A 26,931-nucleotide genomic window follows, 5' to 3' on the forward strand; every position below is an offset into this window, starting at 1 on the left:
TGTTTGGCGTAAAAGCAACACAGCTCATCACTCTGAACACACCATCCCCACTGTCAAACATGGTGGTGGCAGCATCATGGTTTGGGCCTGCTTTTCTTCAGCAGGGACAGGGAAGATGGTTAAAATTGATGGGAAGATGGGGAGCCAAATACAGGACCATTCTGGAAGAAAACCTGATGGAGGCTGCAAAAGACCTGAGACTGGGACGGAGATTTGTCTTCCAACAAGACAATGATCCAAAACATAAAGCAAAATCTACAATGGAATGGTTAAAAAATAAACATATCCAGGTGTTAGAATGGCCAAGTCAAAGTCCAGACCTGAATCCAATCGAGAATCTGTGGAAAGAACTGAAAACTGCTGTTCACAAATGCTCTCCATCCAACCTCACTGAGCTCGAGCTGTTTTGCAAGGAGGAATGGGAAAAAATGTCAGTCTCTCGATGTGCAAAACTGATAGAGACATACCCCAAGCGACTTACAGCTGTAATCGCAGCAAAAGGTGGCGCTACAAAGTATTAACTTAAGGGGGCTGAATAATTTTGCACGCCCAATTTTTCAGTTTTTGATTTGTTAAAAAAGTTTGAAATATCCAATAAATGTCGTTCCACTTCATGATTGTGTCCCACTTGTTGTTGATTCTTCACAAAAAAATACAGTTTTATATCTTTATGTTTGAAGCCTGAAATGTGGCAAAAGGTCGCAAAGTTCAAGGGGGCCGAATACTTACGCAAGGCACTGTATGTGTGTCATTGATAAAAAGAGATGGTTAGCATAATAGCGTGCCATGCTAACATGTGTGCCACAGAAGCAGACAGAGGATTAGCGTTGTACCGTGCTAGTGTTGGTGTCCTCTGGCTCATACACCACCACCGTGGTGTTACTGGTGAAGCCGATCTCCCCGTTGGCGATGTCAGGGGTGACTGTGAGGGTGAGGTTGAGCGCCCCTCCGAAGCGAGGACTCACAGACGGGATGGCAGGGCTGATACTGACCAGGGCCACACTATCCAGCTGAAAGAGAGACAGCAGTGATTACTAAGCACAAATCCCCTATAGCCATCTTCCAATACATGACTCAACTTTCATACCAGTAGGCCACATTTTTGTTGTGTTAGCCAAATGGAAAAATGTCTTTAAAAAAAGACAAAGTAAATAAATACATGACTCTCACATGGGCAGTATACTGTATAAGTACATGTGTGGGTTTCATTCAGGTATTGTGGAGAACAGAATGTTAAGCGTTAATGCAATGTTGCAGTTTTCTCTCATGCATTCGTTTTCTATTGTAGAGTACTGTACCTCTTTACCCCAACATGATTCCAAATAAACCGCTCTCTTAACTTCACACTCTCACTACACTATGAATGACTTTCTCCAAAGACCTCTCAGCACTTTCATTCTGCTTCTTCTTTCGGCTTTGTGTGTGTGTTTTTGCATGGTGCGTGTGCGCGTGTGTGCGCATGTGTGTGTGTGTGTGTGTGTGTGAGCGCATGTGTGTGTGTGTGTGTGTGTGTGTGAGGGAGCAGTTTGGGACCCATTGAATGTGAAGGAGGCACTTCCATTTTGTGTTTGTTTTTAAGCGCTGCCTGATGAGGGCTGTTTGTTTGGATGCTTGGACAGATCCCATGGCAACAGGCCAGAGCACAGTTCTCAGGTCCAAGTCACTCACACATGCAAATGAGGGACCATGTATCTGGACAAGCTTGACAAAACTAAGAACCAACCAACATTTTCCAAAGCTGGCCACTTTCCAAAAACATTTGCATACAGTAGCACAGGTGAGCTACGTTAAGGTCGTCACACTCATTTAAATAAACGGATCTTCTTATCTACTGTATTTGAAACCTCCCCTGTATGAATTGTGTGTCCCACTCCCTGTGACAGTGCTTCGATGACTGGGTCAGTATTTGACCCAAAAGTGTTGCCGTCCGAGACCTCTGGCCCCACCTGGATGAGGAAGTGGGCTCCGTTCTGCAGGAAGGCGTCGTTGCGGATGGGCAAGGTGAGTCTGGTTAGATCCTGGCCCTGAGAGAACAGCACGGTAGTAGAGCGGCTGCCGTTCAGCACCCCGTCCCGGGCCAGCCCGGGGTCCACGGGCCCCGCGGGGATGTAGAGGGCAGTGAGGGCTAGGGCTACCTCCCCTAGGGTGCCCCCCTCCCGCAGAAAGCTAAGGGACAGGAAGCGTCCATTGGGCTGACTTTGGATGTTCTGGTTCTCCTCCGGATGGAAGCGGAACAGGCCGTACACGTCATCACTGTCCTGGAGGTAGAACATCATCTGTGGAAGGAAGGAGGGAGAGGAAGGAGAGGGGGGAAAGGAGGAGAAAGCATCAGACTGTGTCGTAAAGAAAGAACCCTGGGCTAATTTTAGAGATGCATCCTCTTTAATTAAATGGGCAAGAATAGCTTTCATGAGTTTTTTTTACTAGGGCTTACTGTAGATGTTTGACCAGGAATCACGGCTGTCTGACAGGTTTTAAGTGTTGCAGGCTTTGCAGCATTTGGAGTGTGTGTTAAATCATTTGTATTCTCTTGACATATGCATTGATTAACTCCTTCAGCTATATGAGTTGTCTTCTAATGCTTATAAGCAGTGCTTAGTCAACTGCGTATACACACATGGCAGCAGATACCAAACGCTGAGAGTCCAACCACTGTGTGTGTGCGTGTGTGTGTGTGTTCTAATACATTAAACATAAACAACGGTTGGATCTACCCACTCCTTTCACACATAGCCAAGATGGGAAGCTGTGACAAAGATGGCAATAATAAAGACTTTACACTGCCACACCCACTCACACACACGTTTGTTTTACTATCATTGTGGGGACCAAATTAAATCCTATTTTCCCTAACCCCTAAACCCTAACCCTAACCGCAAACCCTAATCCTAAACCTGACCCTCAGTCTTAACCCTAACCTTTATAGTAACCCTAACCCTAAACCTAACCCTCAGTCTTAACCCTAACCTTTACAGTAACCCTAACCCGAACCCCTAAGCCCAAAATAGCCCTTTTCCTTGTGACGACGGGTGAAAAGTACCCACTTGTTAAAATGTTCCTTGATTAACTATCCTTGTGAGGACACAGGCATAACTCCCACAGTTGTCTTTGTTTAGATTCATTCAATCACATTAAGGGAACACCCAGTGTGAAGTGACAGTATTAATAGGGTCTACTGTACAGGACCAGCGTGTATGCCAAGTCTCCAGCCACCCACCTCCACACACACAGTCCACCACACCGTCCTCCACACCGTCCTCCGCACGCACGCACACACACACACACACACGCACAGTCCTCCACACCGTCCTCCGCACACACACACACACACACACACGACCACATCCTCTAGAGGAGGGGACTGCTCTCCAGATGTGTCTCCCACAAGTGCAGCCCTCCCCCGCAAACTTCCTCAGGAGGGCGTGGGTAGTAGACCTGCTCCCTCCCTCCCTCCCTCCCTCCCTCCCTCCCTCCCATGTTAGACATGGCACTAAGCTCCCAGGGTTGACAAGCAGCTTTCTGACTGTCTGTCCTTCTGTCTTCCTCAGCTTGAATTTGTCATTGCAAATAAACAACAGCCAACACAGAGCTCCTCAAAACCAACAGCATCAACAACATGACAGAACTGAACATAATATCTGGTTTAAATACTAGAAAACCTTATCTCTGAATACAAAACAAATCATCAGCCTCTAGTATTAGAGCTGAAACTTAAAATATAGATGGACCAATCAACCAGTCCAATGAATCAATTAACAGCATTAGAATCCTAACCAATCAATCCTAGTTAAAGTGTGAGTAGCCAGACCAGACTGACCTCCATAGGCTCATCCACTTCGGCCCCTCCCTGCACAGTGTCCGGCAGCAGTCGGAGGACAAAGGCCTCTGCTTCCTCTGGAAGCTCATCTGCTGTGATGTTCAAGGGCAAGACCGCGCTCATCTGACCCGCCGTCAACCACAGTGTGCCCGCCTCGGGGCTCAGGTCATCTGACACGGGCGAGCGGTCGCTGGAGTTCCGAATGATGGTCCAGTTGACAGAGATGTCACCATAGTTACCGCCGTTCCTCACGATGGAGATACCTTCAAATCTTTTGGACAAGACAGGGCGGGGTTGTGAGAATAGCAGAGACACAGAAACAGTTGAGGTTCAATGTGTTTGGAAACGATCATGTTATAAGATGACACACTGATCCAATGACATTCTCCTCCTAACTGTAGTTTGACCAACCTGTCAGTCATATCCTCGTTGATACTGATTAGCTGGTTGAGGGGGCTGCCACTGATTGACAGGACCCCGTGGGGTTTATCATTGGGCTCGATGGTGACCAGGACGGCATTGGGCGGGATCAGCACGGCGTCTCCTCTCACCGTCTCCTCCAGCAGCACTACGTGGAACGACTCGGCAATCTCCGGAACCTCGTCATCGCTGACATTGAAGAGCAGACGTGCCTCATAGACCCATGGGGGAAATGTCACCGTGCGCACCGCCTGCAGGTCCACGAAATCCACCGCCGGAGTGGCACTGCCAGCCCCGTCGCCGCTGACGACCACGTAGTCCACAGAGACCTCCGTGTCATCTGAGCCTACCAAGTGGCCGTGGTCGGCCAGATGGCCGCGGGTTATGGTCAGGGAGATGACCCCGGCGCTCTCGGCCACGGCCATCTGGGACTGGGAGAAGCGCAGAGGGCTGTCATTACGGCGGATCTTCAGCTCCACGCTGCTGCCATTGGGGTTGAGGACCGCCCCGCCTGCCACACCTGTCAGCCTGACTGTGAACACCTCGTCATCCTCAGGGATCTGAGGAAAATCACAGTAACAATGGTTAAGTGACGTGTTACCATGGAAATAGTTTCACGTTTTAATGTCACATGCACAAGTACAGTGAATTGCCTTTTTTGCGAGCTCTAACCTCAACAAACACAAACAATAAAAAGGTAGAAAACCCCCCCACAAATTATAAATACAATATTCAGGGTTCGTTCCTGTACCATATTTACAATGTGCAGTCACAACCTATCTGTACCACTATATTATCTTAATTAACCCTTAAATAATTCCTACAAACCTAACAACTCCCATCACCCCCACCCAAAATACCACCCACACCCAATACCCGTCCAACCTCTCTGACCCTGTCAAACAACCTCTCCCTTACTATGTCATACATTTCACAACATAATAGCACATGTTCAACCATTTCCTCTACCAGACAGCCATTGCACATTCCAGTACCATGTTTTCCTTTCAATTTCAAAGAGGAATTCAATCCCATTTGCCCTGATCTCATTCTACACAACATAACTTCCCTTGTGTTTCCATTAAATCAAGTCAAATTGTATTAGTCACTTGCGCCGAATACAACAGGTGCTGTTGTACACTTGTTGTATTCGACGCATATGACTAATAAAATTTGACTTGATTTAATGGAAACACAAGGGAAGCTATGTTGCGTAGAAGGAGATCAAGGCCTGTGGGATTGAATTCACCTTACAGTGAAATGCTTACTTACGAGCCACTAACCGACAGTGCAGTTTCCCAAAAATACGGGATAAGAATGAGAGATAAAAGGAACAAGTAATTAAAAGAGGAGCAGTAAAAAAAATAACACTATAGGTGCAGGTACAGTGTCAATGTGCGGGGGCACCGGTTACCTACCATGTAGGTAGAGTTAATTAAAGTGACAATGCATAGATGACAACAGAGAGTGGTATTGGTGTGGAGGGGGGAGGGGGGAGTGGGGGGGGGGGGGGGGCAATGTGAATAGTCTGGTTAGCCATTTGACTAGATGTTCAGGGGTCTTATGGCTTGGGGGTAGAAGCTGTTAAGAAGCCTCTTTGACCTAGACTTGGAGCTCCAGTACAGCTTGACGTGTGGTAGCAGAGAGAACAGTCTATGACTTGGGTGGCTGGAGTCTTTGACAATTTTTAGGGCCTTCCTCTGACACCGCCTGGTATAGAGGTCCTGGATGGAAGCTTGGCTCCTGTGATGTACTGGGCCGTTCGCAGTACCCTCTGTAGTGCCTTGCAGTCGGAGGCCGAGCAGTTGCCATACCAGGCAGTGATACAACCAGTCAGGATGCTCTCGATGGTGCAGCTACACAACCTTTTGAGGATCTGAGGACCCATGCCAAATCGTTTCAGTCTCCTGAGGGGGAATAGGTTTTGTCATGCCGGCCTCACAACTGTCTTGGTGTGCTTGGACCATGTTAGTGTGTTGGTGATGTGGACACCAAGGAACTTGAAGCTCTCAACCTGCTCCAATGCAGCCCCGTCAACGTGAATGGGGGCGTGCTCTGTCCTCTTTTTCCTGTTGTCAACAATCATCTCCTTTGTCTTGATCACGTTGAGGGATAGGTTGTTGTCCTGGCACCACACGGCCAGGTCTCTGACCTCCTCTCTATAGGCTGTCTCGTTGTTGGTGATCAGGCCTACCACTGTTGTGTCATCGGTAAATTTAATGATGGTGTTGGAGTCGTGCCTAGCTGTGCAGTCACGAGTGAACAGGGAGTACAGGAGGGGGCTGAGCACGCACCCCTGAGGGGCCCTGTGTTGAGGATCAGCATGGCATGAGCATGTTGTTACCTACCCTTACCACCTGGGGGCGGCCCGTCAGGAAGTCCAGGATCCAGTTGCAGAGGGAGGTGTTTAGTCCCAGGTTCCTTAGCTTATTAATGAGCTTTGAGGGCACTATGGTTTTGAACGCTGAGCTGTATTCAATGAATAGCATTCTCACATAGGTGTTCCTTTTGTCCAGGTGGGAAAGGGCAGTGTGGAGTGAAATAGAGACTGCATTATCTGTGGATCTGTTGGGGCGGTATGCAAATTGGACTTGGTCTAGGGTTTCTGGGATAATGGTGCTGATGTGTGCCATGACCAGCCTTTCAAAGCACTTCCTGGCTACAGACGTGAGTGCTACGGGTCGGTAGTCATTTAGGCAGGTGTGTGTTCAGTGTTCTTGGGCACAGGCACTATGGTGGTCTGCTTAAAACAGTGTTCTTGGGCGCAGGCACTATGGTGGTCTGCTTAAAACACGTTGGTATTACAGACTCGGACAGGGAGAGGCTGAAAATGTCAGTGAAGACACTTGCTAGTTGGTCAGCGCATGCTCGCAGTACATGTCCTGGTAATTTGTCTGGCCCTGCGGCCTTGTGAATGTTGATCTGTCAAAAGGTCTTGCTCACATTAGCTGCGGAGCGCATGAACACACATTCTTCCAGTACAGCTGGTGCTCTCATGCATGTTTCAGTGTTATTTGCCTCGAAGCGAGCATATAAGTAGTTTAGCTCGTTCGGTAGGCTCGTGTCACTGGGCAGCTCTCAGCTGTGCTTCCCTTTGTAGTCTGTAATGTTTTGCAGGCCCTGCCACATCCAACGAGCGTCAGAGCCATTGTAATACAATTCAATCTTAGTCCTGTATTGTCGCCTTGCCTGTTTGATGGTTCGTCGGAGGGCATAGTGGGATTTCTTATAAGCTTCCAGGTTAGAGTCCCGTTCCTTGAAAGCGGCAGCTCTAGCCTAGCTCAGTGCAGATGCTGATTGTAATCCATGGTTTCTGGTTGGGGTATGTACGTACGTACGGTCACTGTGGGGACGATGTCATCAATGCACTTATTGATGAAGCCAATGACTGATGTGGTGTACTCCTCAATGCCATTGGAGGAATCCCGGAGCATATTCCAGTCTGTGCTAGCAAAACAGTCCTATAGCTTCAGTCCTATAGGTTCATCTGACCACTTTTCTATTGATCTAGTCACTGGTGTTTCCTGCTTTAATTGTTGCTTGTCAGCAGGAATCAGGAGGATAGAATTATGGTCAGGTTTGCCAAATGGAGGGTGAGGTAGAGCTTTGTATGCATCTCTGTGTGTGGAGTAATGGTGGTACAGAGTTTTTTTCCCTCTGGTTGCACATTTAACTTCTTGGTCCTACTTGAGACGTCTGCGTCTCAAGTAGGCACCTGGAAATGCAAATGCGCTACGCTAAATGCTAAATGTACTTGTTAAAACTCAAACGTTCATTAAAATAGACATGTAGGGTATTGAATTAAAGCTACACTCGTTGTGAATCTAGCCAACAAGTCAGATTTTTAAAATGCTTTTCGGCGAAAGCATGAGAAGCTATTATCTGATAGCATGCACCCCCCAAAATACCAGCACGACACGTAAACAACAGATTTTGCGGTAGCCGGCGCTACCCAAAACGCAGAAATAAAATATAAAACATTCATTACCTTTGATGATATTCTTTGTTGGCACTCCTATATGTCCCATAAACATCACAAATTGGTCTTTTTCCCGATTAAATCCGTCCATGAATGCCCAAAATATCCATTTGTATGCCCTGTCTGCATCACGAAAAAAGCTCTCTTCCAAGACGCAACGTCATGTTTAAAAATGATATAAGTTGCCTATATTCTTTGACAAAAAACTTCAACCTACTTTTATAACCCAACTTTAGGTATTTGTAAACGTTAATAAGCGATCAAATTGATCACTGGGCGATCTGTATTCAATAGCAGCTACAAAAGAAAACAGTGTCCATTTTTCAATCTTCCAAAATCGATTGAGGTAGGCTGGATGGAATCAAGGATCTATTCGTAATGCCTCAATGGATTTTTGTCAATGAAAATTACGTTTTTGGCGACGTCGTGTGGAAGCTGTATGAATTGCATCCGTCTCCATATTAAATTTGGTTTCCTTTAAATAATCCATGAAAGGGGCGCATGGATACTTTTTTCAGATTTCAGTGTGCAGTTTTTCTTGCGCTTTTCGATGAAACACACGCTCTGTTATAGTCACAGCCGTGATTTAACCAGTTTTAGAAACTTCAGAGTGTTTTCTATCCACACATACTAATCATATGCATATACTATATTCCTGGCATGAGTAGCAGGACGCTGAAAAGTTGCGCGATTTTTAACAGAATGTTCGAAAAAAGGAGGGGGTAGGATAAAGAGGTTTTAACATGCTGATAGAAATTTGTTAAAACAGATTTAAGTTTCTCTGCATTAAAGCGTTTTCTTATGGCGGAATACAGCTCCTTCAATGCTGTCTTAGTGCCAGCCTCTGACTGTGGTGGTAGGTAAACAGCTACGAAAAATACAGATGAAAACTAGGTAGATAGTGTCGTCTACAGCTTATCATGATACTCTACCTCAGGCGAGCAATAGCTAGAGACTTCCGTAGATGTTGTGCACCAGCTGTTACTTACAAAAATACATAGTCCGCCGCCCTTTGTCTTACCAGACGCTGCTGTTCTATCCTGCCGTACAGCGTATAACCAGCCAATTGTATGTTGATAGTGTCGTCGTTCAGCCATGACTCCGTGAAGCATAATATATTACAGTTTTGAATGTCCCGTTAGTGGTTTAATCTTCCGCGTAGGTCATCTATTTTATTGTCCAAAGATTGCACATTTGCTAGCAGAATGAAAGGAAGTGGGGGTTTATTCGATCTCCTACGAATTCTCAGAAGGCAGCCCGAACTCCGGACCCTTTTTCTCCGCCTCCTCTTCACGCAAATCGTGGGGATTTGGGCCTGTTCCCGAGAAAGTAGTATATCGTTCGCGTCAGGCTCGTCAGACTCGTTAAATGAAAAAAATGATTCTGCCAGTCCGTGGTGAGTAATCGCAGTCCTGATGTCCAGAAGTAATTTTCGGTCATAAGAGACGGTAGCGGCAACATTATGTACAAAATAAAGTTAAAAAATAAGTTACAAACAAAGCAAATAAACAAACAAAAAACACAAATCGGTTGGGGACACGTAAAACATCTGCCCTTTTCTCTGGCACCATTGCATCTACAAGGTAAAGTAGATACAATACTTTTCCTTGTATGCTGTACCTTGCATGCGGTACAAATCCCATTATTGTGGAAGAACCTCCTCTAAGAATATTAATTTAGTTGCTTGAGAAGGTTTGCATCCTAAGCAACCTGTCTACACATAGTTTGAAGTATAATACCAACATAGCTACTGTAGTAGGTCAAAGCTGTGTGTTGGAAAACCTTGGTAGAGTATGGGTGGTATAGGCATTGTGGTGCTCATGTGAATTTCCTTTATTTTTCGGTTTCAGACCAATGCCTATTCTCTAAAACATCGTTTTGTGATTTGAATATTTATAGGGGTGACTAAGCATCAGGATATATGATAAACAGAGTAGCAGCAGCGCATATGATTATTAGATATACTAGATACATTAGTTACATAATATGGGAATATATAGTGTTGTTTCAATAGTTTACTGATAAGTAACCCTGGGTTCTCTTAGCCTGCAAAAGAAAGCTTCAGATGATCCATGTGTTTGATGTGAAGCTGTCTGGTGAAAGGTGTAAATAACAGCATACAGATTGGGTGGAGAGGACAGGGTACCTGGTCATCCTGGATGAGGATGCTAAATACCACCAGAGCTTGTCCAGGTGGAATGGTGATGTTCCCCCGGTCTGGACTGAGGTCCTCAAGGGCAGGGTTAGGGCCTTCTGAGATCTGCCCGTGTAGAAACCACAACATATTGCTCACATATTGTCATCAGAATGACAGGAATACGTTTATCTAAAAGTAAGAGTGTGTGTGTGTGTGTGTGTGTGTGTGTGTGTGTGTGTGTGTGTGTGTGTGTATACTAAAATGCAACTGGCCTAATGATCTGACATGACCTAACCACAGGGAGGTCAAACAGGGGTCAGTTTCTGTTACAGTGACCTCACCTCAAAGTTGACCGTCACTGTCCCATATGTCCCCTTCTCTCTGACCAGGCTGAGAGGCACATACTGGTTCCTCCCTCTAGGCTCATCCACAATGATCTGTTCAGTCTGGAGGAGAGAAAAAGAGATAGAGAAAAAGAGAGAGAGAGAGAATTAACATTGTCTTTAGTGATTTTGAAATGAATTAGTTCCTCTTCACAAGACCACAACTTTCACAGATGACATGATGAGCATATTGACTCTAAAACTAAACAAAAAGAAAACATGTTTCAGAATCGTAATTCCGGAGGCAGAGAGTCCTTCATTGATTTCCAAGAAGCAAAATAATGATCACGAATAAGACCCTAAGGGGGATGCAGGCAGGACCCAATACTATGGTTACCATAGTAACCCTCAAAACTCCCACTGACAAGTTAATCCTAGGAGCAAACTGCAGCCTTTGTGGTTGTGCTGCCCCTGGCAACCCCAGACCCCTCCTGCACAACCATCTGCATGGATACCCTATGTGGCATTTGACCCCCACCCCTCCCCTATCCAAAGCTTAATTTCCTTATCCTGACTGTGGCTAAAGCCTTCCCTCTCAATCGAACATGGTACGTACTGTAGTAGGTAGCCGAACCTGGGATTCGCTTTACATTCAATGAAGGTTAAAACGGAACTGGTTGAATGGAATGTAGGCCTATGCAATAAGCAAGAATCAACACTAGACAGATAGATGTTTCTTACAGAGTTGAAGGAGATGATTCCGAAGGCATTGTCATTGGACAGGATGGTGATGGTGGCTCTGTTGGGCGTCCCAAGTCTCACGCCATTGGAGGAGCTCTGAAAGAAGAGAAAGGATGAGAAATCCATAGTATCCCCTTATCAGGCACAAAAAACAGTATCATATCCCTTTTATACGAAGACAAAAATGTGCCATCTTTACCGTGCCATCTTCTTTATACCACTTTATATCTGAAAGGCGAAGCCAGTAACAAAGCCGGTACATTCACAAGGCCTCACATAAATGCTTTGAATGCATTTATGCTCCCCATGTAAATGTATGTAGTTCTAACGTTGAGCTGTTCTTGTCTATTGTCACAGAAATGCCTTGGCGTTATGCCTGGGGGAGCACACAAGCGTATCTGCCACTTCATATTTTTTTTATTGTACTTTGACAGGTAAATATTTAAATGAGCCTTATAATTAGCTAGTAAATGATGGGTTAATATGTATATGTTTCTAACTTCGACTACAAATCTGTCTTCAGCCCAAATAACTGGTGGGGAGTTTGAAGGCAGAGAGAGCGAGCAATGGTGCTATCCCATTGGCTGGTGATGATAAATGTCTGTACATTGGTCAACTAGGGGATTTCTTTGTGTATATTCAAAGTATTTATTGAAATAGCCCACCCATATCGGCACACCCCTTCTCCCACCCCTCACCGGTGCCGGCTGTGCACGGGGAATGTATAAAAGGCATATATGCCCACAAGAAAGTGGTAAAATGGGAGTGTTTCAAAAGAGGTCACATACTATAAACATTGCCAGATTTTGTTAATGGTCACATACCGTAAATTCTGTCTGAAATAGATATCACACAAACACTCTCACTGCATGAAAAGCGGAGTTTCTGGGTGAAATCGGATCAACTATATTCCCGTGAAATTTGAGGTGCACAATTTGAGGTGCACTTCCTGCACACTCCCGCACATCCCCGAACACTGATACGCATGATACGGGAATGTCTAGGATAGCACGTTTCTGGAAATGTCCGGACTGTGCACGACACGTACATTTTTCAACCGCTGCAGGCGGGGAAAACCCTATTTCGCCATGAAGTGGAAGAGAAGCCCAGTGAAAAGAAACCAGCTCTCCGTGTCTTCATATTTATCCTGTTTTCCAGTTTGTAACATTTATAAGAATGGTTTCGTTTTCAAAATTTAGCGAAAACATGTTTATCTAAACTGTTATGAGTTTTCTGGTTATTTTGATGTATCAAGTGTTTTGAATGAGAGAAAAACGAGAGAACAAGATTGTGTCTCGGATGATTTTTATTTCTGTCAGAAAAACTCAGTTTTTCACAATTCCTGACCTTTTGTCCTAGTAAAAATTCCCTGTCATAGGTCAGTTAGAATCACCACTTAATTTTAAGAATGTGAAATGTCAGAATAATAGTAGAGAAAATGATTTATTTCAGCTTTTATTTATTTCACTACGTTCCCAGTGGGTCAGAAGTTTACATACACTCAATTAGTGTCTGGTAGCATTGCCTTTAAATTGTTTAACTTGGGTCAAACGTTTCGGGTAGCCTTCCACAAGCTTCCACAATAAGTTGGGTGAATTTTGTTCTATTCCTCCTGACAGAGCTGGTGTAACTGAGTCAGGTTTGTAGGCCTCCTTGCTCGCACACACTTTTTCAGATCTGCCCACACTCCAATACCTTGACTTTGTTGTCCTTAAGCCATTTTGCCACAACTTTGGAAGTATGCTTGAGGTCATTGTCCATTTGGAAGACCCATTTGCGACCAAGCTTTAACTTCCCAACTGAGGTCTTGAGATGTTGCTTCAATATATCCACACAATTTTCCTTCCTCATTTATTTTGTGAAGTGCATCAGTCCCTCCTGCAGTAAAGCACCCCCACAACTTGATGCTTCACGGTTGGGAAGGCGTTCTTCGGCTTGCAAGCCTCCCCCTTTTTCCTCCAAACATAACGATGGTCATTATGGCTAAACAGCTCTATTTTTGTTTCATCAGACCAGAGAACATTTCTCCAAAAAGTACGATGTTTGTCCTAATGTGCAGTTGCAAACCGTAGTCTGGCATTTTTATGCCGGTTTTGGCAATGGCTTCTTCCTTGCTGAGCGGCCTTTCAGGTTATGTCGATATATGGCTCGTTTTACTGTGGATATAGATACTTTTGTAACAGGTTTCCTCCATCATCTTCACAAGGTCCTTTGCTGTTTTTCTGGGATTGATTTGCACTTTTCGCACCAAAGTATGTTCATCTCTAGGAGACAGAACGCGTCTCCTTCCTGAGCGGTATGATGGCTGCATGGTCTCATGGTGTTTATACTTGTGTACTATTGTTTGTACAAATGAACGTGGTACCTTCAGGCATTTGGAAATTGCTCCCAAGGATGAACCAGACTTGTGGAGTTTTTTTTCTGAGGTCTTGGCTGATTTATTTAGATTTTCCCATGATGTAAAGCAAAGAGGCACTGAGTTTGAAGGTAAGTCTGGAAATACATCCACAGGTACACCTCCAATTGACTCAAATGATGTCTATTAGCCTATCAGAAGCTTCTAAAGCCATGACATCGTTTTCTGGAATTATCCAAGCTGTTTAAAGGCACAGTCAACTTAGTGTATGTAAACTTCTGACTTCAATTGTATATGTATTTTAAAAGTTTAATTTTCATATAAATTGTATCTAACGGTCCCAATGCTAATTGCTAACCACTAGCGTTATCTAGCGCAGGGGTAGGTGATAGCTAGCCTACCATTTCACTCTACTAGCTAGCTTATGTTGTTGTTGTTAGCTAGCTGTTCATGGGGTTTTGCCACATTTAATACACAACGCTCTTCTATAGTTTGTGTACAATTAGCACTGTATAAATGTGAGTGAATGAGATGTACTGTTGTTGCCCATACAATGCAGGGTGTCGTAGCTATATACATATCTAGTGAGAGAAGGCTGTGTTTACACAGGAGAAAAAGAGTGAAACTGTCAAAGGTATGTGTCACGTCCTGACATTAGTTCCTTTTTTATGTCTCTATTTTAGTTTGGTCAGGGCGTGAGTTGGGGTGGGCATTCTATGTAATGTTCTGTGTGTTATATTTCTAGGTGTTTGGCCTGGTATGGTTCCCAATCAGAGGCAGCTGTCAATCGTTGTCTCTGATTGAGAACCATACTTAGGCAACCTGTTTTCCCACTATGGGTTGTGGGTAGTTGTTTTCCGTTTCAGTGTTTGCACCATACGGGACTGTTTCGGTTTTCATTTATTCTCTTGTTCTTTTGTGTTTAGTGTTCAGTTTATTAAAGGAAATATGAACACGTACCACGCTGCACCTTGGTCCTCACCTTCTTCCACCAACGACAATCGTCACAGTATGTTTAACACCCTTTTTACATACGATAGCGAGGCGCTGCACCGGTGTCCTGGTCACCAAAACAACATAAAATTAACCATGTGCTTATATCCAGTGCAGGTTCTTGCTCCACCTCCTGTATTAAGAGATTGTGAGGTGGGCGTATCTCTCAGGTTTACCTGAGAGCATAGGGGACACAATCTTGGAGAAACATCCAAAGAAGTGTTGCCAGAGGAGAAAGCGGGTAAGCCTTTTGGACAAGTAGCTTCTGTGTAACACTAGGGTCGTTACTCCTGTATTACTACTGGTCCTATTACATGTTTCAAGTTCTTTATTTGAGTCTAGAATGAAAACAGATGTCGAATTGCACCCACCTGGTTTAGAGTGTTATGTTTCCTACTCTATTCCAGATATCTGTAGCTCTGTGCACTGCCAGTATCACATGCATAACGTGTTGCATATCTTCTTTGAGTATAATGACCTTTGGGTGTTTGTGGGTGATACATCCAGTGCACGGAGCCAAAGGAATGTGGAAACCCTTTCAACCAGGTGGATGGAATTCAACTATTGTTTTCACAATTCTCGAGCAGACGCACACAAGCCGAAAACCGGTGTGGCGGTAATATGGTCACCGCAACAGCCCTACTTGAGACTGGCATTTGTTTACTGTGTTCCATTTTCTTAGTTTTTTTGCTTCTAGATGCATGGTCGAGAGGAGTTAATGTTAACCTGATGAGCAATGAGGAGGATGGTCTGCAAAACGGCAAACCAGTGTGGTTCATCAAGCCCCACAGTTCACTTTCATAAAAAACACGTTGTATTCCTTCTCGCATCTACAGTATCTCTCTATTTCTCTCTTGCTTCTCTTCATTTTGGAATAAATTAATTTGTTAAATTGTTCAACTATTGTCTTTCTCTCTCAACTACTCACCACATTTTATGCACTGCAGTGCTAGCTAGCTGTTGCTTATGCTTTTAGTACTATTGTTACGTCCGTGGTTAGAAGGAGACAAGGTGCAGCGTCGCAGGCGTACATTATACTTTTATTTTAAATGACACCAAAAAACAACAAAATGCAAAATGAACGTAAAGCTATATGCAGTGCAGAAAGCAACTACACACAAACAAGATCCCACAACTGAAGGTGGGAAAAAGGGCTGCCTAAGTATGATCCCCAATCAGAGACAACGATAGACAACTGATTGGGAACCATACCCGGCCAACAAAGAAATAGACAAACTAGAATGCCCACCCAAATCACACCCTGACCTAACCAATTAGAGACATAAAAAGGCTCTCTAAGGTCAGGGCGTGACAACTAAATTCATTCTCTCATCCTTTGATTGGGCGGACAACATGTCAGTTCATATTGCAAGAGTTCTGATAGGTTGGAGGACGTCCTCCGGAAGTTGTCATGAGTATTGTGTAAGTCTATGGAAGGGGGTGAGAACAGTGAGCCTCCTAGGTCTTGTATTGAAGTCAATGTACCCAGAGGAGGACAGAAGCTAGCTGTTCTCCGGCTATACCATGGTGCTACCCTACAGAGCGCTGTTGAGACTAAAAGCATGCATTTGTTTTTACTAGCATTTAAGAGCAGTTGGAGGCCACGGAAGGAGTGTTGTATGGCATTGAAGCTCGTTTGGAGGTTAGATAGCACAGTGTCCAAGGAAGGGCCAGAAGTATACAGAATGATGTCGTCTGCGTAGAGGTGGATCAGGGAAACGCCCGCAGCAAGAGCAACATCATTGATATATACAGAGAAAAGAGTCGGCCTGAGAATTTAACCCTGTGGCACCCCCATAGAGACTGCCAGAAGACCGGACAACATGCCCTCCGATTTGACACACTGAACTCTGTCTGCAAAGTAGTTGGAGAACCAGGCAAGGCAGTCATTAGAAAAACCGAGGCTACTGAGTCTGCCGATAAGAATATGGTGATTGACAGAGTCGAAAGCCTTGGCCAGGTCGATGAAGACGGCTGCACAGTACTGTCTTTTATCGATGGCGGTTATGATATCGTTTAGTACCTTGAGCGTGGCTGAGGTGCACCCGTGACCGGCTCGGAAACCAGATTGCACAGCAGAGAAGGTACGGTGGGATTCGAGATGGTCAGTGATCTGTGTGTTGACTTGGCTTTCGTGGACCTTAGATAGGCTGGGCAGGATGGATACAGGTCTGTAACAGTTTGGGTCCATGGTGTCTCCCCCTTTGAAGAGGGGGATGACTGCGGCAGCTTTCCAATCCTTGGGGATCTCAGACGATATGAAAGAGAGGTTGAACAGGCTGGTAATAGGGGTTGCGACAATGGCGGCGGATAGTTTCAGAAATAGATTGTCAAGCCCAAATGATTTGTACGGGTGCAGGTTTTGCAGCTCTTTCAGAACATCTGCTATCTGGATTTGGGTAAAGGAGAAGCTGGGGAGGCTTGGGCGAGTAGCTGCGGGGGGGGGGGGGGGGGGGAGCTGTTGGCCGAGGTTGGAGTAGCCAGGAGGAAGGCATGGCCAGCCATTGAGAAATGCTTGTTGAAGTTTTCGATTATCATGGATTTACCGGTGGTGACCGTGTTACCTAGCCTCAGTGCAGTGGGCAGCTGAGAGGAGGTGCTCTTGTTCTCCATGGACTTCAGTGTCCCATAACTTTTTGGAGTTAGAGCTACAGGATGCAAATTTCTGCTTAAAAAAGCTGGCCTTTGCTTTCCTGACTGACTGCGTGTATTGGTTCCTGACTTCCCTGAACAGTTGCATATCGCGGGGACTATTCGATGCTATTGAAGTCCGCCACAGGATGTTTTTGTGCTGGTTGAGGGCAGTCAGGTCTGGAGTGAACCAAGGGCTATATCTGTTCTTAGTTCTGCATTTTTTGAACGGAGCATGCTGATCTAAGATGGTGAGGAAGTTACTTTTAAAGATTGACCAGGCATCCTCAACTGACGGGATGAGGTCAATATCCTTCTAGGATAGCCGGGCCAGGTCGATTAGAAAGGCCTGCTCGCAGAAGTGTTTTAGGGAGCGTTTGACAGTGATGAGGGGTGGTCGTTTGACTGCGGACCCGTAGCGGATATAGGCAATGAGGCAGTGATCGCTGAGATCCTGATTGAAGACAGCGGAGGTGTATTTGGAGGGCCAGTTGGTCAGGATAACGTCTATGAGGGTACCCTTGTTTACAGATTTAGGGTTGTAGCTGGTGGGTTCCTTGATGATTTGTTTGAGATTGAGGGCATCTAGCTTAGATTGTAGGACTGCCGGGGTGTTAAGCATATCCCAGTTTAGGTCTCCTAACAGAACAAACTCTGAAGATAGATGGGGGCGATAAATTCACAAATGGTGTCCAGGGCACAGCTGGGAGCTGAGGGGGGGGCTCGGTAGCAGGCGGAAACAGTGAGAGACTTATTTCTGGAGAGAGTCATTTTTATAATTAGTAGTTCGAACTGTTTGGGTATGGACCTGGAAAGTATGACATTACTTTGCAGGCTATCACTGCAGTAGACTGCAACTCCTCCCCCTTTGGCAGTTCTATCTTGACGGAAAATGTTATAGTTGGGTATGGAAATCTCCAAATTTTTGGTGGCCTTCCTAAGCCAGGATTCAGACACGGCAAGGACATCAGGGTTGGCAGAGTGTGCTAAAAGCAGTGAGTAAAACAAACTTAGGGAGGAGGCTTCTGATGTTGACATGCATGAAACCAAGGCTTTTTCAATCACAGAAGTCAACAAATGAGGGTGCCTGGGGACATGCAGGGCCTGGGTTTACATCCACATCACCCGCAGAACAAAGAAGGAGTATTATGAGGGTGCAGCTAAAGGCTATCAAAACTGGTTGCGTATAGCGTTGGGGACAAAGAATAAAAGGAGCAGATTTCTGGGCATGGTAGAATATATTCAGGGCATAATGCGCAGACAGGGGTAAGGTGGGGTGCGGGTACATCAGAGGTAAGCCCAGGCACTGGGTGATGATAAGAGAGGTTGTATCTGTGGACATGCTGGTTGTAATGGATGAGGTCACCGCATGTGTGGAAGGTGGGACAAAGGAGGTATCAGAGGTATGAAGAGTGGAACTAGGGGCTCCATTGTAAACTAAAACAATGATAACTAACCTGAACAACAGTATACAAGGCATATTGACAATTGAGAGAGACATACAGCGAGGCATAAAGTACTCGCAGGTGTTGATTGGGAGAGCTAGCTAAAACAACAGGTGAGACAACAACAGCTAATCAGCTAACACAACAACAGCAGGTAAAATGGCGATGACTAGGCACAGAGCCTGAGTTCAGAGCCTGAGTTTGCGGAGTTCGCGGCTGGGGCCGACAGATAAACAAATAAATAAACAGAATGGAGTACCGTGATTAATGGACAGTCCAGCAGGCATCGGCTATGTAGCCAAGTTATCATAGTGTCCAGAGGGCAGCAGTAGATGGAACAGGGGAGCCGCCACTAAGCTAGCACGCTGGCTACACAGCGTTTAAAGTTAGCAGCCCTCCGACGGAGGCCGGTTGAAGGCACAGTGGATGGAGTATTTGTCGGCAGACCAGTCATGGTGGTGCGGCGGGGGGCCGTGTCGACAGAGAATCCAAGCCAGATGGATATTGTAGAATTTAGTTTGCTATTCGGGAGATGCGCCTGGCTCACGGCTAATTGGTGCTAGCTTCGTGGCAGTGGCATTAGCCACTATAGCCAATCGGTAGCAGCGGTGAACCTGTGCCAAGGTCCAGAGTTTACAGCAAGGATCCGGTGGAGTATTGGGCTCTAGCCGTGTATGAGTGTGGTTCCGGTGAACAGCTGAGTAGGCCCGGGAGGTCAGCCTCAGGGATAGCTTTGGTACTGGATGCCACGGTGAGTGCAAGCTAGCTGTGAGCTAGCTAGCTGCAAGCTAGCTGTGAAGATCAGAAGTAGTGGTCCAGGGATTACGGCAGGAATCCGGCGTTGTTGTGGAGCGACAGTCCGATACTGGTAGACTGGCGAATATTATCCAGGCTAAGAACAAGGCTGGTATCTGTGCAGAAGGTTAAAGTCGCTAGCAGTGGCTAACAATGACTAAATAGCTTGTAGCTAATTAGCTGGTTAGCTTCTGGAGGTTCCTGAATGTGTTCTAAAATTAAAACATTTAAAATAATAGCGATACCGTATCACATTGGGTGAGGCAGGTTACCGGAAGGTATAATCAAATAAAAAAATCGAAAAGAGATTAAAAATAAAATTGAAATATATATACAAAAAATACAAAAGTACACGAGACACGAACAAAACACGTCTTCACTGCTACGCATGTGCAGTCTTGAGCAAGTGCAAGATCATATAACTGACATTTATAGGAGTGACGTGGGCGGATGTAGATGGAGATGTAATGCAATTGACGTCAAACGTGCACCAGAATTTCAAGATATGTCCTGGTTACGTGGGTAGAACTATGTGGTCATTCCAGGGGTGTTACTGAACCGTTTCCGGACATATACAAGTCCCTGCATGTTCGTGCACTAAAGTGATTCATTTTCGGAGATACAGTATACAGGATGTATGCAGGGCAATACACGGCTCGACACTTGCATATTTCCAGAAACTGTATGTTTTCCGACTAAAGTTCTGTAGTTGAAAGTCAGATTAATAAAATAGCTCATTTAAAACGTTCACATGCATTGCAAGGAGAACAATTTACCCCCCAAAAATATGTTTATATGGACACATCTGAAGTCAGATTACCTGACAGTGTGCCCAATGCAAAACCATTGTGTGTGTGCGGGTACGTGTGCGTGTGCCGTGTGTGTGTGTGTGTGTGTGTGTATGAGACTGAGTGAGAAAAAGAGCTTAGCCCCTCTGCTTTCACCTCTCTATTCAGACATGGCTTTTCCCAGCTGTAACAGAGCTTTCTTTCAGGGGCTGAGCTCTTGTTGTGACCGACACACAGACACAGAATCCACACGCTCTCACAATCCAGCCTGCAGGCCCTGCCAGGGGCCCGTTCCCTTTGGGACACAAACACAGCCCACCAACAACCAACCCTCCACAGGAATCCCAGCCCAGCCCAGCCATGCCCTGCACCCCAAGCCCAGACCCTAGCAGTATGCACGGGATAAGTGGACAGAACCTGTCATGGTCTTGCCAAGCAGGGTGGTAGCATTACAGTATGAGGGACCGTTCCTGGACTTTTTGCTGAGCTCATTGGGATTTTGTGCTAAACTCAATTCCAGCTCTCCCTGTGTTTTGGATTAACTTAATTCTACATTTCCTCTATTATAAAAAGAAAAGCTTTATCCAGCATTATAGGAAGTGTAGCCCAGCCAGTGATTCCAAAATTACTCAAAAGAAGAAAGGGAACACCAAACACTCATCTCCAACCAATCGTATCCTGTCCAAAACAACTGTCCTTCCATCATTTTTGAATTTATTGAGCCTAACAGCTTTCTGCTTGTCAGAAATGACTGATTCACCAAGCCATCATCCTCTCGTACCCTGTGCTTGATATGTGAGGGCCTAAGGCACATAGCTCATCATCCAGCCAGACCTTCGCTTGCCCTGCCTCTCTTTCACAGAGCCATTAGTCAGAGTGTGTGGACAGGCATACAGTGGGAGCCAGGCCCTTCATCATCCATCACATGACGGCAGCCCGCTAATGACACCATGGCAATCGGACTCTAGGTGCAAGGCATCCTGCACAGCCGCCGTCAACACAGAAAAAATGTAACATTACTCTCTATGCATCGTGGGAAGGGTTTCTTTCTGCAGAGCTGTTTGCCTGTGCCATGGACGCCTAAACTCATGTCAGGCTCTAGATTATACCCTTCTACTGTGAGGGAATACTCAGATCTGTTCTCTAGCATTTTCCCTCCCTACCACGTCTCACCAGCTACAGGAAACACATTGGTTTCTCTGGTCTGTTTGATGGTGTGAAACGGCTGTCTTGCTGTGACTTCACACAGCCCCTGACTGGGCTTTAATCTACTGTGTGGTGAAGCCTTGGCTGTCAAAATGTCTGTCTGCTCACAAAGGTGTCTTTAAGTGGGGCTCTCTTCAGCGGCCTAGCCCTGGAGAAGCCATATAGGAACACATCAAAGGGTATCCAGGGCCTCTCAAGTCTTTCTGCTGGGGTTGTAAAGGCAGGGCTCCGGGGCCCCCCCTGGTCCAACCGGCAGTGGTTGGACCAGGATGAGGGTTTAAGGTACTCAGGGGCAGGATGGGAACACTAGAGATCTTTGCGGGATAACTGACTAAGGTTCTACATCGGAGGCCAAAAGAAGGAGGCCTCATTGTTCACTCACAGACACACTCATGAGCATTACAACGCATACACAAACGCACACACACACACACACACACACACACACACACACACACACACACACACACATATTAACACATGAGTGTAGTATGAGGGCAACCATAACAACCACTGACATTGAATGACCGCTGACACACACACATGCACACACAGACCTCCCAACCCAACACACACTCTTTTCATTACCTGTAGCCTAAGGTTGAAGACAAAGGTCTCATCGGCCTCGGGCAGCTCGTCGTCCCTGACTGCGATGAAGACGGTCTTACTGGCCTCTGAGGACAGCAGGAAGGCTGCAGCCGTGGTGGCCTCAAAGTCCCCCGTGTCGTCTCCCTCCAACTGGAAGCAACAAGGACAGTTGATGTGGTCATCGTTATTGTCCTAATTTGGCATGATCGTTTACAACTTAAACACCCAGTCAAAACACACAAACTCGTACAGACAAATAGAATGCTGGGGTCACCTAAAGTGTTGAAACAGAAGATGACACTTTGTGTTTCATTCTCTAGGGATATAGTACTGACATTTAAGGAACTGTAAAAACAATAAAAGAGCTTCTTCGGGCCTGGGAAAGTCCCAGGCAGGCCATCAGTTTCCCAGACACCCATGGGGAGGGAGCAGGCACTGGCTCCCATGTGGGAGCTGACACACATTCTGATGTGGGTGACAATAACTGCAGATGTCGACCTTTCATGTCACCCTCTACCTCCCACAGTAAAACGGTCACTGATCTATTCCCCTAAGGAGAACTGCGCATGAGAACTCAGGAGCAGATCAGTGAAACCAGGGGTTTGGGTTAAGGCTCCGTTGTGATGCCCTACTGCTGTGTGTTGCTAATCATGGCTTGTCACTGTTGCTTTAACAACACTTAACCTGTCCCCTACAAGACTTAGGTCAGAGAGGCTAAAGCCAGTTTAGAGGAGATTACATAAGCACACAAAGACATATTGAGATAACACTACAGTAGGTCGGACACTCAACAGGTGACCTAAAACAGTCCTCCTATGACCAGGCCATTCCTACCAGAACCAGCGCGGTCACGTTGACCGGGTCTCCGATCCTCTCCACTACCAGGCGCACCACGGTGCGGCTGCTCTCGTTGACCACGAAGTCCGTCTGTCCCAGGAACCTCAGTTCAGCCGACTCGGGCCTGGCACTCGGGATGGACAGAGCCAGAATCAACCCAGCCAGTGTGAGGATAGTGTGCATTCCTGACAGAGGAACACAGACAGACAGAAGAGAGGATCAGATAGAGATGACTGAAGGGAACATGACATCTTTGACCTCTACTACCCTGCTAAAACTATAGTCCAGCTGCGAACCGGAATATAAAGTGAAACTTGCACTAAAATATTCCATGCCTTAACCCGTGCTGTCTTTAGGTTGTCATGATGACTTGTCTAGATTCTCGTTTCACCCCGCTTGACTAGTGGAATTTGCCATCACATCCATCAATAATAATGTGATAGACAACGGTCTTCCTAGAGACAGTTGAGATAGCCTGTGGGATTTTATGAGTCAGCTTTTCATGGTCTAAACACCAGTGCTCCCACGCTCTCGTTCCTGCTAAGAATCCAAGAGCGACGCAGCCCACAGACAGTTGTCATGGCTAACAAAACAAACAACACGACAAGTGGGTGTGGTCACCGTAATGCAAAGTTGTGGGTGTCCCATGTTCCTGATGTACATGATCACGTCTTTTTTAAATTATTTGCTCGAAATTACAAGGTTGGAAAATACACCAGCACTGAATGAAGTCATGTTTTCATTTTTGGGGGAAGAAATGTCTTAGGAAACTTTGACTTTGAGAGCATCCAATTTTTCCTATGTTCCATCCCTGTTAGATCACTTAGGTTATTTTCAGTATCATGGTGTGTTTCATAGAGAAAACATGAACCAATAAAGGTGTCATGCTGGAGAACTGAATGGAACAATTACTTAGATTTAAAATTCTACTTTGCACACTATGATAATCAAAAAATAATACAAATCAACAAACCATAAAATGAACAGATATTCAAAATATTGACACAGTATATATATATATTTGTGTCTTTAGAGAGAGAGAGAGAGAGAGAAAGAGAGAAAGAGAGAGAGAGAGAGAGAGAGAGAGAGAGAGAGAGAGAGAGAGAGAGAGAGAGAGAGAGAGAGAGAGAGAGAGAGAGAGAGAGAGAGAGAGAGAGAGATTACATGCATTTGTGTGCCTGGGAGTATGCCTGTGGTGGACAGGGTGCTGTGAAAGCTATCAAAAGTGGATTAAGAGCTGATGAGTAGCGGGGCAGGGCAGGGGAGGCAGAGGGAGCCGGGACAAAGAGGGGACAGTGGGGGAGTAAAGCCTGTTATTCTGCCTGCTGTCTCCCCTGGGGATGGGAACTTCCTGCCCCACTGACAGAGATCACATCACACTCAGAGAGACTCTCTCTATTGCTCCGTGGGCCCACTCTCGCTTTATCACTTCATCGCTACACAGATGCCCACTAACACCAACACCGTTGTTACCTCCCTATCACTCATATCCTCTGGCACACAGTGTTTCTCTCTCACTCTTAATTGTTCCCCTTACATTCACTCTTTATCTCTCGGCATTTATAAACAGCACCCCCCCCCCCCCCCCTTGATGAAATTCGGAGAGTGAGAAAGATTGCTTTTAGTCGCTCCGCAAAACCACACGTCCACTGACCCAAAAACCAAAGGTGTGATGCTGGGGAGATGCTGGGCGTGTTGCCTCAGCCTGGTTATGTGCAGAGCACCAGTCTTTGTCCTGACGCTGCCTCCACTGCCAACTCTGACATGGGGGCTCCTGGGCCATGCAGGGCCTGTCTGTCAGAGCACAAGGCAGCGTGGAAAGCCTGGCTGAGCCTCCTGACATTGATAAGGCTCTGAAGAGTCCAACTCCAAACACTTTTGCCAGTACCGCCACGGGACATACGTCCTCCTGGGAGCGTCAAAGGCCTCAGAGGCCAGAGACTGCAGACAGCAGGGTGAAAGGCCAGGCCAGTGGAGCACAGATTGAAGTGGCACCATACACATAGTACCAGATCTGTCCATCATAGATCTCCTCAGCCAGATAGAGAGAGAGGGGGAGGGTAGAGGCCAGGACACTGGGGACCTGGCTGTCTCAATGCCAACCTCACAACAGACCCCTGAAGAGTTGACACACAGTCTGGATAGACAATGTAGCCTGCAAAGTGGAAACACATTGGATTTGATTTATTTGATAAGATCAAAATTCATACCAAATCAATTTGCATTTACTGTTATTAGACTGCATATTCAGCTAAATCTTAAAGCTGGAATCAAGAAACATCCTCTAACCTCAATTTGGATGAAAATTACTATTTGAATGAGTTGGCTCTGTATCTTCCGCTTACTCCGGACCCTGGCAACAACACATCCGCCATGCTGACCATCAGCATGGGGGCCCCTCAGTCTCCAGCTCCAACACCGTCACCCAGTTTGCTGACGACATGACGGTGGTAGGACTGATCACTGACGACGATGAGGCAGCCTATACGGAGGTCAGAGACCTGGCAGTGTGGTGCCAGGAAAACAACCTCTCCCTCAACATCAGCAAGACAAAGGAGCTGATCGTGGACTACAGGAAACGCAGGGCCGAGCACACCTTCGTCCACATCGACGGGGCTGTAGTGGAGCGGGTCGAGAGCTTCGAGTTCCTCAGTGTCCACATCACTAAGGAATTAACATGGTCCACACACCCACACAATTGTGAAGAGGGCACGACAACTCCTCTTCCCTCTCAGGAGGCTGAAACGATTTGGCAAGGGTCCTCAGGCCCTACAGCTGCAACATTGAGAGTATCTTGACTGGCTGCATCACCTCTTGGTACAGCAACAGCAAGGCATCCAACCACAAGACACCACAGAGGGTGGTGAGTAGGGCTGTGGCAGTCATGTCAGCCGGTGATTATCAAGCAAATAACTGCCAGTCTCACGGTAATCGACTGTTAATTAACAAACACATTTAGCATATCCTGGCTTGGAACATCTACATTTTAAGAAGTCATAAATCCATCACCATAAATCCATTACTTATTGTAGACAGGCCTAAAGAAACATGATATGAAGAAAATGTAGTATGTTTCAGAAGAACAGAATAGACAACTCTGAGTTATCCTGATATTAGGCCCTGATCTATCTATGCCATATGGCTGTGGGCAACACTAGTTCATTTAGCAGAAAAATTTGCTTAGAATTGCATTATTTAATAGTCTGAAGAATACAATTGAACATATCTGAATAAAATATAATTATTATATTATATTTTCTCCAAAGTATGAGGGAGTGTGCACACACGGTTATTGTGTTGAGTGGTAAATAATAGTTTCAAGATATTTATGTAACTTTAGTTGTTCTACAAACGTTGGGCTATATGTTTTGGATTTTTCATACATTCTAAGGCCGCACGATGCAACTCTCTAATGATGATTTTAAATAAGTGGCATGAAAAAGGCATCTGCTTTGTTTTGGTTTTTTTGCTCAGGCTTTAGACACTTCACCAGTCTCTCATTCACAATTTGAGAAACACATGATAATGCCTCGAATTTCACGTCAGCATTTCCTTTGTGTGTCCTTAATGCCCCCTAAAAAAAAGCCATGCATTTTGCGGCCATTGGCCGTTTTGACCTTGGGCTGAATATAATAGTTATAATTCCCTTATCCTGGCTTGGCGCACCAAAGCACCTCTCCCTCACATGGCTCTCTGTCGCGTGATTGGGTCTTTCTCACAGTCTGCAAGTGAAGACAGACACATTGGGGAACGCAACTGTGCAAGTCCTTATCCAATTCCGAGGCACATACTGAAGATATTGGAAGAGCTGTCCACTTTTACTTTCGTCAGCCAACAAAACGAGTAGACCGAACAAACAGAAAAAACCCTAGCCT

General features: G+C 45.8%; 1 protein-coding gene across 1 annotated transcript in view; it reads right to left on the reverse strand.

The window, feature by feature from the left end:
- Window positions 1-26,931, reverse strand: part of adgrv1 (adhesion G protein-coupled receptor V1) — a 212,527-nt gene that overhangs the window by 165,191 nt on the left and 20,405 nt on the right. The window contains exons 2-10 of the mRNA XM_036935476.2: window positions 23,054-23,241; window positions 22,220-22,369; window positions 11,418-11,513; window positions 10,695-10,799; window positions 10,363-10,476; window positions 4,229-4,797; window positions 3,818-4,088; window positions 1,947-2,276; window positions 834-1,010 (exon numbers count right to left, since the gene is read on the reverse strand). Of these exons, the coding sequence (XP_036791371.2) occupies window positions 834-1,010; window positions 1,947-2,276; window positions 3,818-4,088; window positions 4,229-4,797; window positions 10,363-10,476; window positions 10,695-10,799; window positions 11,418-11,513; window positions 22,220-22,369; window positions 23,054-23,239 (1,998 nt within the window). The 5' untranslated portion in view covers window positions 23,240-23,241. The remainder of the gene's footprint in view (window positions 1-833; window positions 1,011-1,946; window positions 2,277-3,817; window positions 4,089-4,228; window positions 4,798-10,362; window positions 10,477-10,694; window positions 10,800-11,417; window positions 11,514-22,219; window positions 22,370-23,053; window positions 23,242-26,931) is intronic.

The sequence above is a fragment of the Oncorhynchus mykiss genome, chromosome 11 (assembly GCF_057628025.1).
Source record: "Oncorhynchus mykiss isolate SJ-2025 chromosome 11, ASM5762802v1, whole genome shotgun sequence".
NCBI classification, from domain to species: Eukaryota; Metazoa; Chordata; class Actinopteri; order Salmoniformes; family Salmonidae; genus Oncorhynchus; species Oncorhynchus mykiss.